This window comes from Sinocyclocheilus anshuiensis, unplaced genomic scaffold (genome assembly GCF_001515605.1).
Source record: "Sinocyclocheilus anshuiensis isolate Anshui unplaced genomic scaffold, SAMN03320099.WGS_v1.1 scaffold288, whole genome shotgun sequence".
Taxonomy (NCBI): domain Eukaryota; kingdom Metazoa; phylum Chordata; class Actinopteri; order Cypriniformes; family Cyprinidae; genus Sinocyclocheilus; species Sinocyclocheilus anshuiensis.
In genome coordinates, this window is record NW_015558570.1 from 282,324 (window position 1) to 296,693 (window position 14,370).

The window sequence follows — 14,370 nt, forward strand, 5'->3', positions numbered from 1 at the left end:
TTTCAGAGTGTCCTTGGGCCACTTTCCTCCTTCCTTTAACGATGAAAGCCGCCCCTGGCAGTCAGTCCAGTGTCTTTCATGAACAGCAATGGCTTTTTTTGTTGTTCTCGTCTCCCTCCCTCTGTCTGGTGTCTTTGTCTCTCAGGTGCAGCAGTCACGGTCGAGGTTACTCTGAGAGGAGATGAGAGAGGGGTAGGGCGTCATCTTATCGATGTTGACGTAGGTGGTGTTAAGGAGGATGTAGTGCTCGCCGCTGAAGCTGGAGAAGATGGTGGCGATGCGGGACACTAGCTCTGAGAAGGTGGGCCGGTGCTCGGGTTTGGGGTGCCAGCACTCGATCATGACATTATATCTACAAAAAATAGAAAAAAATGTAAGGAAATCCTAAATTCATAAATTTTACTTTCTTAATAAAAGTTCTTGGTCTTATTGGGCAAGATTCATCTGCACACATTTTTCCAAGCCAAAAAAAGTTTTCAAAATTCATTAATGAATGTTCATGGTACAAATAGATGTAAAATACTTTAGCATTAAGGGTTCATTTATACAATTAGCAAACAACAATAATAATGTTATATCCCACTTTGCACAATCCAATCAAATCCTACAGGATACAATCAAGCCCCGCCCTGCATTAATTTAAACAGAATATTTTTTCAATTTAAAAGGTGCATTTAAAAATGAGTCAAACAGTTATTCATTTATTGGTAAAATTAAACTAATATTTTAAACATGAATTAAATAGTTTTTAAATGTCTTTATTTGTCCACTTTATTTGATTTTTTTTTAATTTTACGATTACATTTTTTTTTAATTAAAAATTTTTTTTGTTAAATACAACATTGTTCAAAATCTGAAGTTTGAAAGTCTCTTAGGTTCACTAAGGCTGCATTTATTTGAACAAAAATAGAGTAAAAACAGAAGTATTGTGAAATATTATTACAATTTAAAGTACCTGTTTTCTTCTTATATATTTTTAAAATATAATAATTACTATTTAAAATGACTGTTCAGTTTTTTTTATATTTTGAAATGTAATTTATTTCTGTGATGCAAATCTGAATTTTCATCAGCCAGTCTTCAGTGTCACATGATCCTTCAGAAATCATTCTAATATGCTGATTTGCTGCTCAAGAAACATTTCTTCTTATTATTAAGTGTTGAAAACAGTTGTGCTGCTTCATATTTTTGTGGAAAACGTAATTTTTCAACGTTAGTAGTGTAGTTTTAAATATTTCTATTTATTTGTCAGTTAATTTTGATTCGTTTTGAGCTAAGAATCACAAGTGTAGTGTAAGTCATCCTACTTCTCCGTTTTCCATCTCAGCTGTTTGCTTTGGCAGACAGCGTTGCCTTGAGATTTATAACCTTCGGTGCAAACTTTCATCTCATTTCAGAACGACTTTCCATTGTTTGTCCAGCAATAGTCTGCTGAGCAGAGGCACAAATACCTGGGAGGACTGGCTCTTTGTGCCGTCCATGAGGGAAGGGAGTGATGACCCACATATCTCTATTCAGAGCCACGGCTGGATATTAGACGGCAGCGTGTGAAGAATGTTTGGAGGTTGACTCATATCATAAAGGCAGGGCGGGGAGTCGATATGTGCCGAGCTCAGGTAGTCATGCAGAGCTGAGCTGGCCAAGAGTTTTGATGAACTACTACTGCTTGACTGAATCTGCGGGTGGTTAACAATGGCTCTCTGTTTTACGCTCTTGTTGACACACTCCCCCCTTCAGAGTGCCGTACGGTGGTCATAATGAAGGACCAAGTGTGTGTCATGTGGGTGTGTGTGTGCACTTACAGTGCATCCGGGCAGAACTCTGGTTGTAATAGTCTTCGTCCTTGCAAGAGGAAGACAGTGATGTCGAAGGAGTTCACATCGGAGTAAGGCGGGGCGCCCCGGGTCATGAGTTCCCACAGCAACACGCCGAACGACCACTGCGTGAAGATCAAATTCAAAACAATGAGTTATGAGGACAGCAAGTGAGCTATCAAAACAAGTGAACTTCGGGTGGCTCCAACACTGTCATTTGTTAGAGGCCAACAAAAAGGGAAGCAAAGCACAGGAAAGCTGAACTCATAAATCCATTTAAGGGAACAGTCAGGTCAGTATCTGGGAAATGTTGAGAAACTATTTTCCCCAGAAGTGGCCACGTGTCGTCATCAATTTTATTTGAAATTCAGGTAGGTTAGAAAACAGGACATGAGTCATGATTCACCTTGAGCCTGACATGTGTGTGCATGCACGAGTCAGTGTGATAGAGAAAGATTCTGCACAAATCTTGTCAAAGTGACCCAGAGACCACAAGTTGTTTCAAGACTATTGCCATCAGACTAAAATATCATGGTAAAACTTCATTGTACTGCAGTAAGCTACCTACATAGTCAGCATTTTGGGGGATCATGGGTGCACCGTGATTTGATTTAGTGCATTTAATGCCCAAAATTGATATTTGAGTTTGATTTGAAAATTCAAGCATACTTTTGACACCCAAAAATGTTAGGTTTGATCATTTAAACTGCTTATAATGCCCAAAAATGTTCAATTTGGTCATTTAAACATCTCACTTTTGAAACAGCATAAAAAATGTAATCTTCTAATTATAGGCTGTGAAAACTGATCTTTGTTCAATATAACTGCAATTTATGTTAAGGATGCCATTACAAACTGAGATTGTTATTGAGTTACTTACCACATCAGATTTGGTGGTGAACTTGTGTGTCTGCAGGCTTTCTAATGCCATCCATTTGACGGGCAGCTTGACCCCGTGCTTGTTGTGCACGCTGTAGTATTCTTTATCATAGACGTCTCTGGCCAAGCCAAAATCAGCCACCTTTACTGTGTAGCTCTCATCCAGCCTGAGAGGGATGTTATAAACATATTAGGTTAAAATGTCATTAATTTAAGAATACAAACACCCTAATGCAAGTCACATGCCCCTAAAAACATTAAATTACATACTGCACAATACTTCAAAACACTGTTGGGTAATTTGTTGAAAAACTCACATGCAGTTTCTGGCTGCGAGGTCTCTGTGTACAAACTTCTTGCTGGCGAGATATTCCATTCCTTTAGCCACCTGCAGCCCGAAACCCATCAGGTCCTTCACTGTGGGGTTCTGTGGGAACCATTTAAAAACAATAACAATAAAAACAACAAAGCACTTCACCACAAGGCACTGTCACCTTTTCGATTTCGTTGTTATCATCTTTATTATGTTTTTAATAGCCATGAAGCTACAGTCTGACACTGAAGTTGTGCTGAAAGACATTTAGATGCTGCCACCACATACATGAGTTTCATCTCTGATGAAGTTACGCAGATCTCCGTGCTTCATGTACGGCAACACGACGAGAGGCGAGCCCTCGCTGGGCAGGCAGATTCCCAGCAGAGAGAGCACATTGGGATGGCTGAAATCTTTCATGATGATGCCCTCCTTCAGGAACTGGGACACCTCCTCTATATCGGTGATTCCTGCCACATAAATGCACAAAAACAGTTTAAGAAGTTCAAAGATTACCACCATGGTTTTTGGTATCACCCCCAGCCTAGATTTACACATGCAAAATGACTCTTTTAAAATCTATCCTGCTATACGTTTTCTGAGTTAGCAATAAACCTGCCAAATTGTCAGTGAACCATTCACCACGACTTATAAATTATCCCCAACACTATCAAGTGTTTTATCACACACGGCCTGATATTTCACCCGGGAGGTTTCGGAACGGAGACTTAATCCGCTGTGACATGACCGCACCGTTACTAACGGAGCTCTGAGATTCTGTTGGTCCTGCCATTTTAGCTGCGCCTCCCTTAATCTTGTTGGTGTTTCTTTTACATTTTGAGGAGATTAAACTGATGTTTAACCTTTCACTAAGAGAAAGAGAGGCTTATGGGTACACAAAAAAGGAAAGGCCTGTGTGTACATGTATTACAGTAGACTGATCCTTAGCGATGAGGCATCCTATGCTACACTGACTGCTGTCAGAGTAGCTTAGGATCCTCAAAAAACCAAAACTGATCTGGGAACAGCCTTAAAGTAGTCAATCAATTCTTCATTATTTATTGATAACAATTATATGATTCTTTGTTGTGATTAATATACAAATGCACCAGGGTTATTGTAGTTAACTAAAACTACAAAAACAAATGAATGAAGTAAATGTTAAATGAAATAAAATTGTTTTTTTGAAAATGGAAAATATAAAAATAAAAACGAATTTAAAATATTAATAAAAACAAAAAAATTATACTGAAACAACACTAAAATGCACAACAAAAACACCCGTTTAAAAAAGTTAAATGTAAAAATATGATGTAAAGCATGATACATTGAGAGTCTAGTTAAGCAACAGTTCCTGTTTAAAACTGAGACAGAAAAACAAAGCTCAGGTCATAAATCTAAAAGCTCTCAGTGACATGACGTGATTAGAGGCATCTCTAATGCGATATGGCTGCATTCATCATCATCATCATCTTCATCACAAGGCCCTATTAAAACAGCCTCAACAGTCATACGTCATATCTCAGTAAAGAGATGTCAAACTGGGTTCAGAATGAATTCATAATCTATGGGTGGAATAATTATGCAGACTAGAGTGGATCCTAAATGTATTTTAACATCTTTTCTGTAGGATTTAATAGTTTCAATTATTTTTAGGCTGTTAGGGCCAATCAATACCACGTTATAGTGGCTTTTCCATGTATAAGGGGAGTTAGGCACAATAGAATGCCCAAAACCCTCATGAATATGGTTGAATGTGGCTCATTCAGTCAGATTTTAGAGCTTCAGCTCTCTGTGCTTGCAACTGTACCACCTTAACACTCATGTTGTCAAACTCACGGTTTAAGGACTTGACGGCGCAGTGCTGCTTCTGGCCATATGGTTCAAGCAGGGTTCCATGGAACACGCAGCCAAAGTGCCCTGGTGCACACAAAGACAGGAAAAGATGCAGAGATTATTAGCACATCAATCTATCAATGCGCTTTATGCCAGAGCGGAGTGTGGGCATAGCAGGTGCATATCACATCAAGTCCAAAAGCAAGAACAATAGAGTGTGAATATATTGTGGTGGGACTTGATCTGTTGCTCTCAAACTTTCTCTCTCTGAGTCTACTAGTCTCACACAATATGATTTTCAAAGTGACATATGAAGTTCATTTAAGTTCAATTGAGTACCATTTTCCACTACATTTCCTTTTTTAATTTTATTTTTTTGCACCTTTTATTGATAAAGGGCCAGAGAGGACATGAACATGCAGAATAGGATCTGGAAATGTTACAAGCCAGATGCGAACTTGCATTGCTGGTTATACATTACCATTCAAATGTTATTAAATTGATCAAAGACAGTAAAGACATTTATAATAGACTTGTATAATAGACTAATAGAAAAAATGTTTCAAAGTATTATTTTAGCATCACAACTGTTTTTAACATTAATAATAAATGATTTTTGATCAGCAATTCTACAATGATTTCTGAAGTGTAAAATCTAGTATTGTATTTACAATATTGCTGTATACATTTTTGATCAAATAAATGCAGCCTTGGTAAGCATAAGAGACTTCTTTCAAAAACATTTCTTTTGAAACGGTAGCGTACATTATTATGGAAACTGCTATAGTTTTATTGAAAAAAATATTTCAAAAATTTGAAATCAAATTAGTTAGAAAAGAATTACAACTATTCTTTCCGATCTCCAATATCTGAGGTACAGTGTAATTCATGTCTGTAGCACAAATAATGTGCAACGAGTTGCACAGCAAAGTTTAATAACTAGTGCATTATTAAAATCTCTCAACCTAAGTATGAGCTATAATAATAGCGAGACTGTGCAAAACAGACACATAAAAGAATAATTGTGAGAATACTGTGAAATATGAACTCAAACAGGGCGTCTGGAGTGCAGCGTGGTATATAACTGAAAGATGAACCAATTACAAGTGTCTGGGCAGGGTATTCTCTCTAATGAGGGCATGGAGAATAGAGGGCAAGAGAGAGTCGGGGTGTTGTGTTGAAATAATAGAGCATGGAGTGCTGTAATCTCTCTCCAGCTCTGCTATCATGTCTTCCCAGATGGCAGCAGAGTCGGATTACCGGCACGGAGCCCTGAGACGGCCCAACAATGAGCCTGGAATTTAACACGGGAACAAATCACCTCACATGCCACCCCGAGCACCCCAACATACTCACACACATGCACAGCCTCTTCCTCTCGCTCTATAAATCGCTTTGTGTAACATGCACAAACACAGGCATACACACACATACATAGGGTTTGGTTTTCCCACAGGGGTGATGGGTTTTAGGAGTATTGTGCAGGGGTTTGGGGAGGACTGGAGAGTGGTTTTCACCTGAGCCCCACAGTGAATCTGATACCCACGGGCACACTCCCACTTCTGTAGTACAATGAGAAGACGGGCAATTTAACGTTCAAATGTCCAACCTGCCGGGCTGATTGTCACTGTTTAACCTGTTAACTTTAACCACGTCTGAAACCGATTCCTTCTGCTAAATCCCTCATTTAAGATATAGGATTTCTTGTAACGCAGCTTTTCGGCAAATATCTGTTGCCAAATATGTTTGCAAGTTACAGTAACAGTGCAAAGAGGCTAGATTTTTGGGTCAATGACAAATAAGAGTGTCCAAGATAAAGGGAAAATTTTTTAAAAACTACATGATTTTTTAAAAGAGAGACAGATGTCCTTTTTATGAAATCATTTCTTGTATTATGTTATCTATTTCTGCATGTATCTGCATCGTACCTCATAACAAAACTGCTTCACTGCTTTTTTTCCCCTAAGAAATAATAATAAAGAATTATGTCTAACTACTCAATATGGTATTAATTTAATTTAATTCTTTTAATGAGGCTTTTTTATTCATTAATATATCATGACAGTTGTACTGTATCACCCTGACAGTTTTTAATTTATGCTCTTAAAAATATCAAAATGATTTTTAATTCATTACAGTATTCAGATGTAGTCAAGTCAATTTATACATGACTTTTTAAATTTTTTTTTATAAATTCATTTCAAATACCTAAGCATGAGCGATGGTAATAGAGAGAGAGAGAGAGAGACGTGACATGTGGCCAAGTATGGTGACCCATACTCGGAATTAGTGCTCTGCATTTATCCCATCCAAAGTGCACACACACAGCAGTGAACACACACACACACACCGTGAACACACACCCGGAGCAGTGGGCAGCCATTTTTGCTGCGGCGCCCGGGGAGCAGTTGGGGGTTTGGTGCCTTGCTCAAGGGCACCTCAGTCGTGGTATTGAAGGTGGAAGAGAGCGCTGTACATTCACTCCCCCCACCAACAATACCTGCCGGTACGTACCTGCCGGTACGAGGTTGTGGGTACGAGAACCCACAACCTTGGGTTACGAGTCCGACTCTCTAACCATTAGGCCACGACTTCCCCCACTAATAGTGGTAAAAAATCTTTATTTTGGTAAAAGTACACCTCCATTTAGCAGTTTAGGGTGAAGTTTTCTTTCTTCTTCTTTTTTTTTTTTTGAAGTGAAAAAAATGAATCCTTTTATTCAGCATGAATTATTATAAGAAATGTTTCTTGAGCAGCAAATCATTACATTAGAATGATTATTGAAGGATCATGTGACATTGAAGACTGGAGTAATGACTGATAAAAAAAAAAATCAGCTTTGCCATCACAGGAATAAATTACACTTTAAAATACTGTGTGATATTATTACAATTTAAAATAACCATTTCCATTTTTATACATTACTGTTTTACTGTATTTTTGATTAAGTAAAGCTTAAGGAAGGTGAGCATAAGGAAAAATTCTTAATGACTTGAGCAGTAGAGTATGTCATCATACATTCATGGCCATCATTTTAACACAGATATTTTGTGTTCTCTTACCTCTCCCAATGATCTCATTCACATGTAAGAGCAGATCTTCCCGGGCGATGACCACGTGCTGCACTTCCTTCAGCAGCTCAGGCTGGAGGCTGCCCAGATCTATGGGTGCATTAGAAGGCAACAGTGGAGACGCCAGGTCCCCTTCCATTGGCCCGAGCATAGGGGACAGATCCACATGGGGATGGGCGTAGAGATGAGGCCGGCAGGACTCGGCCTGTGACAGAGGCATGTTTTGGTCTGCAAGGCAATGGGGTCGAGAGGTCAAAAGTCAATGACTTGTTCTCTGAGGCCTGGGGTAACCTGAACAAAGCAGGAAAAGTCTGGGAGGCAGAGTCATTACACCAACTACAAAGAGCTGAGGAAATTCTAAACCCAGCTCTACAGATGAGAGGGGATTTTTTTCCGGCTTTTCAGACAAAAAAAGGAGGCAAAGGCAAAGCAAGAAAGCATGCAATGTCTTCAGAGAGAGAGCGGAGGGAAAGGTCAGAAAGCGTATGTGTTTGGAGAAATGGAAAAAAAGTTGCCTGTCAGCAATGATCTAAGACCCGTCGTCCCAGTCTAGAGCCATAAAGAGAAAAACAGTAAAGCTGGTCTGAGATCAGCAGAGAAGGCAAACCTCCACCAGCGGTGTGTTTTGAGCAAGAGGCAGCGAAGCGTGAGAACATACCCTCAAGCAAAGTGGTTCTATAGTCCACCGACTCGTGAGAGACCATTTCATTAGTCGGACTGACACTCCACGCGTTTGCACTCCTCGCGTTTGCCAACATGTCCAAGTGCGGAATGTGAGCCCGGCCGTCATACCAAACCATAGCCTTAGCTAAATCTACAACCAGAGAGAGACAGAGGGTGAGAGAGAGACCAAGGACAGGTGAGAGAAAAAAAGGGACAGATCGCTCCACCATGGACTTCAGCAGTGTCAACTCCCACAAACAACCCAGAAACAGCTCTCTTTCTTTATCTCATGCTCTCATTCCATTCAAATTAATTTCAAATAACCATCACCAAGTTCAGTGTCTCTGGTGATGAGAGCAGCTGGAATCACTACAGACCTCAGAACGTAAAGCAAGCTATGCTATTACTGCAAAAAAAAATCATTTTGCTAATCTGTATTTTTTGTTGTCCAGTTGTCTACATCTCTCATAAAAATATCTAAACATCCTTAAAGCAAGATACATTAAAACTGCATAATATTTTAATTAGTTCTCAGAGAATATCTAAGTTTAAATTACAAATCAGTTCTTACAAGATGTTCTAAGCATAAACCTCACTAGTATTTGTTAGATTTATGCAAAAAATGTTGCCAAAATAAATAAATTAATAAATTCTATAAAAATGTTTTTACTTACATCAAGTAAATTTATCTACATTTATTTTTATGTTTAGAATTTCTTTCTGGAAAACAAGAAACAAACAAACAAACAAAAAAAAAATATATTTTTTTTTTGTAGGGCAGACATCTGACACTGATTTGAATCAAAGTTTTCCAAAGTTTTTATTTTTATTTAATTTTTTTATGTAAATGCTCTTTAGTTATACAAATGATGTGGAACATATGTGTGCAAAGTGTCACAATTCTAACTTGAAAAGATGACTGCTAATAGCTTATATCAAACACACGTACATTAAAGGCTGCACAAGAATATGAAAACACCAAGTCACATACCATCAGTATGTTTCTTCCTTTTGATCCAAACAAAGACTGCGATCAGGAGCAGTAGAAGGATGGACACACACACTCCTCCTGTGATCAGTATCCTGTAGTCCTGGTCTTGAGCCAATACCACACGACCTAGGATCACAGATGATGTGGCCTGCTTCCACTACAATGGATACACAAATTACTTAATGTTATTTCCAGTAAAAACAATGACCAGATAGATATCAGCATCTAATTTTGCTGTTATATTATATTTTTTTAATTGTATTTTTATATATATATTTTTGGGAGGATTTTAAGACATAATAAAGTTAAATATTTTAAATATACAATTTAAATACAAATTACCTCAAGCTATTTTCAGTAAATACCAGTGACCATATAGCATCCAATTTTGTGATTATATAGATTTTTTTACATAATTATTTTAAGCATAACAAAGATAAATATTTTAAATAATGCATAAATTATACAAAATAACAATTATTTTTAAGCAGCCTCTTTTAGTAGAATTTGTTTAGCATCTGTCTGATTAATTGACAAAAAATTTAGCTGAATATTAGAAGAAAATATTATCACAGAAAAAGACAAGCACACATATGCAAAACTACAACCAGGGAATCTCCATGCCATCACATCTGCGGCACATTTGCTTCAGATTTCATACGCGGCGAAGTGTTTACATTTGAACCTCCAACATCACAACAATCCATCTAGAAACATCCTCAGGGAGCGTTTACGCTCAGAGAGAGTGCTTCACTGGTCATAAAGGAGCATGGCAAAATGAAACACACACATCCACTGCAGGCAGGAGGGAAAATTGGATCAGAGATAGAGCCTCTCTTATGTAGCGCAGTATTATTGAGTTTGGGCAGAGATGAGTTTTACCGCACCATATTGTGATGGGGTCAGATTAGAGCATCGTGTCACACGCACCCTGTCCGTCTCTCCCTGACAGATAAGCACTTTCTGCTGAGGACAACATTTCCTTGATCTTTGCACCAATCATATCAGACTGTCTGGGGCCAGAATGGGGGACAGAACCGTTTTTTTAATGTTCTTGTTGAGCTAATGGTGACCAGAAAGGAAATACTAGGAAGGCATCTTATCAGGTGGAGCCTGTTATATAAAAATTACAATATGAACACCTTTGAGGAAATGAAACTAATCCTCATTTCCAAGAGAGATATGCGTTCAGGAGCTAATCTGGAAACTATCATGATTTGGCAACCCAGAGGCCTTTGCTAAGATCAGAAATAGCTCATGTTTGGTACTTTGAGAGGCTGCTGGAACAAGCAAGGCAGAGCTGGCTGGCTGACGAGTGGCTCTTATGGAGGCCGGTCTGAACTGGAGTGGTCTGAAGTGAAGGAGAGAATGAAAGAGTCCTGTACCTCCACCTCCAGCTCTTTGGCGGCGGACTGGAGCTCCATGGGTACGGTGCATTCGAGCGTGTTGCCCACCAAAGTGACGCTCTCACAGGTCCGGTTCGAAACTCTCAGCACCTCGCCATTTTTCACTGCCTCCTGATTCACAGGGGGGACCTTCAAGAGGAAATGAGAGAAACAGAAAGGTTAGATGAAAGAAAAAAACTTGACTGTGTTTAAATTGCCCCATGACTGAGCGTGTATATGGGGCATATAGATTGTGCAGCGTCTACCCCTCTAAACCCAGCCAGCTCTGGTGTACGGAGCAGAGCAGAAGGCAATAAAGACAGTGATCGCATTCCTCACATGACAGCCTGGGCTTTACAGATTGGACACACTCCACTCCTGCACCTGTTACCATACAGCACCGGCCAGCCTGAGATCCAATGCGAACAGACGCACATACACTTAAGACCCAGCTCCCTGAGGAGATCACAGCCATTCACAAAAAGCAAATGATCACTACTTAAAAATGTGGTGTTTGTTGTAGATAATCAGCAACCACCAGAATTGTGATATATAAAGTGGGCATGACACATTAAGGCACATGTTTAAAAAGCAATGAAAATCTCCAGAAAAAAATTATTGCAATTAGTCAGACCATAAGTAAGCCTGAAATGTGAAAGTCACATCAACTTTTCACTTCAATTCTTATGCAAAAAAAAAATAGAATATATATATATATATATATATATATATACATACTGTATATATATATATACACACACACACAATTTTTTAAATAATATGATTTTTTATCATTAAAATACAAATTCAAATATAATTAAAAACACTTTTTTTTTTAAAATGACCACATAAAAAGCAAACTTCAGGCAAAGTCTCCAATACAATTAGTATAATATACATCTAGAATGTACACACACATATACATACTAGTACTACATACAGTTTATATATATATATATATATATATATATATATGTGTGTGTGTGTGTGTGTGCGTGTGTGAAATATAATAAATAATACATTAATAAATAAATTATTTGATTTTAATTTTAAACAATATGACTTTATACAATTTAGATAATAATAAAAAACTTCCTTAAAAAATGAACACTTAAAAGAGCAAACTTCCAGGCAGACTCTCCAATGGCACCAGTAACACTCTCTGACATTTTGATAAACCCCTTGAGTGTCAGCAGTCCTGCCAAGTACAATTTTATTTCCCTAAAGAAGGTTTTAAGTATCAAGCTGCAAAATCTAAACAAACAGACTGCATGGGAATGAAAGTGCATTATCTGAGTGATAGGGCAGTTTAATGACAATTAAGCTAAACTGAGCCTGCTGTTGTGCCCATTATTGAATATATAGCGGCTTTAAACGAGACTGAGCAGTACACAATGCTTAGTGTGTCTGTGTGTGTGTATCTGGGTCCCGAGAGGGATATGGAGCGATTTGATGCTGAGGTCTCGCATGGTAAGAAAAAGTAGAATCTCACGCGACCCCTCTCACCCCTCCCCTTCACAACAGCTGCGTTTGACTATTGAGTGGCGGTTTCAGGAAAAAAAGTCTACTCTAATATTTCATTGTTAAAATGCTGGGTTTTTTCACCAGCCTACCCTCACCAGGGCAAAGGATCTCACCATCAATGTGTCAGAGGCTGTAACCTTCAGGGGACGAGAACAATGTGAAAGATGGAGGTGCAAGATGGGAAACAAACTAAACTTCCTGTTTTGTTTCAGTATCGTTTCCTTCCAATTCAATGAGCAATGTGATTCACTCAGTGAACGCGTGTTTGTCTGAGATCAAGTACTCACCTTAATCTCCAAAATGCTCTTGTTGCCTCTCGGTGTAACTGTGGGCTTCTGAAACTCCTCGAACTTGGGGTCTTCAACATATAGTAGGTCATACTGATCGGTGGAGAAACCGTCTAACACAAAGGTCATTTTTGTGGCAACTGGAGGCTGAACACCGAGGCCTTTCAGAGAGGGTGTGATACAAAGGATATTTCGCTTATCCTCATCATGACTGCAGGTCTAGGCACAGAAAAAGACAAACACAAATATTAGCCATCTCTCTCATTACAATTGTGTAAAGTCAATGCTGAGGCATGTTAGATTCTGTTGTGTGGCCAAATCACTTTATCTTTTGTTTGTTTAGGAGCAAAGCATCTTCATATGTAAGATTTTTTACAAGACTTAAGTGATTTAACCAGGGGCCAAGTTTTCTCAGAGGTCAGGAGTGATTACATGACTGAGCATACTTAAGTTCATATTTCAGAGGCTTTCTAGAAAACATCCAGCAAATGTAAACATTTACATTACAGTCACATTTATGCATTTGGCAAATACTAATATCTTGTATATTTGTTTCAGAGAATGGATCTCTGCCAAAGTATGCAATCATACATAATTCTGATATTTCCATACGTTTTCATAATGAATTTATGAAAATGGCAACTTTTGAATACCTTAAAGCCTTCATTTGAAATGTGAAGCAATAAAAATGGCATCAGACAAAATCATGCACTACACATACACTACTGTACAAAAGTATGGAGTTGGTAAGATTTTGTAGGTTTGTAGGAAAGAAGTCTCTTTTGCTCACTGCATTTATTTGATCAAAATTCAGTAAAAACAGTAATACTGTGAAATATTTTACAATTTAAAATATAGCTCTTTTCTATTTTAATATATTTTAAAATGTAATTTATTCTTGTGTTGGCAAAGCTGAATTTTCAATATCATTACTCCAGTAACATGATCCTTCAGAAGTCCTTCTAATATGCTGATTTGTTGCTCACGAAACATTTCTTACTATTATGAATGCTGAAAACAGTTGTGCAGCTTACTATTTTTGTTGAAACAGTAATACATTTTTGTTCAGGGCTCTTGAGGAATGTTCAAAAGAACAGCATTTATATGAATCTTTTGTAACATTACAAATGTCCTTACTGTCATTTTTGACCAATTTAATGTACACTTGCTGAATAAAAGTATTAATTTCTGAAAAATATTAAATCATATAGACCCCAAACCTTTGAATGGTGTATATAACCTTTTCAAACCAGATGTGAGATCCATCATCTTACATAGCATACATCAGAATCTTTAAGGCCAGTGGACAAAGTACCTTTGTGAGATTGAAGATCTGACTCAATGCAATTATGCATGAGTTACAACTCGAAGATTTCACTTGCCAGCTGTGGTTCCAGCCCTGCCAGGTCTTGCCACACATGCACACTCGCTGCCATGTTGTGGAGTCGCTGTGTGTTTCGTTGTGAAAGAGAAACTACTTTGTTTGGACTTCCAAAAGAGGACGATATCCGCTTCGTCATGCCTAGAGCTGATCCATGCTAGTCGCTGAGGGAATACATCAACTTCGCGCTGTGGATCGCCGGATCGGCTTTCACCGTGGACGAAGC

At 38.3% G+C, this 14,370-nt stretch overlaps 1 protein-coding gene across 1 annotated transcript in view; it reads right to left on the minus strand.

The window, feature by feature from the left end:
* LOC107679602 (hepatocyte growth factor receptor-like) overlaps positions 1-14,370 on the minus strand; it is a 65,931-nt gene continuing 51,561 nt past the window's right edge. Inside the window, exons 11-21 of the mRNA XM_016475199.1 lie at positions 12,764-12,982; positions 10,953-11,102; positions 9,568-9,724; positions 8,572-8,727; positions 7,905-8,141; positions 4,846-4,926; positions 3,295-3,476; positions 3,011-3,120; positions 2,695-2,860; positions 1,803-1,939; positions 1-352 (exon numbers count right to left, since the gene is read on the minus strand). Coding sequence (XP_016330685.1) covers positions 142-352; positions 1,803-1,939; positions 2,695-2,860; positions 3,011-3,120; positions 3,295-3,476; positions 4,846-4,926; positions 7,905-8,141; positions 8,572-8,727; positions 9,568-9,724; positions 10,953-11,102; positions 12,764-12,982 — 1,806 coding nt within the window. The 3' untranslated portion in view covers positions 1-141. The remainder of the gene's footprint in view (positions 353-1,802; positions 1,940-2,694; positions 2,861-3,010; positions 3,121-3,294; positions 3,477-4,845; positions 4,927-7,904; positions 8,142-8,571; positions 8,728-9,567; positions 9,725-10,952; positions 11,103-12,763; positions 12,983-14,370) is intronic.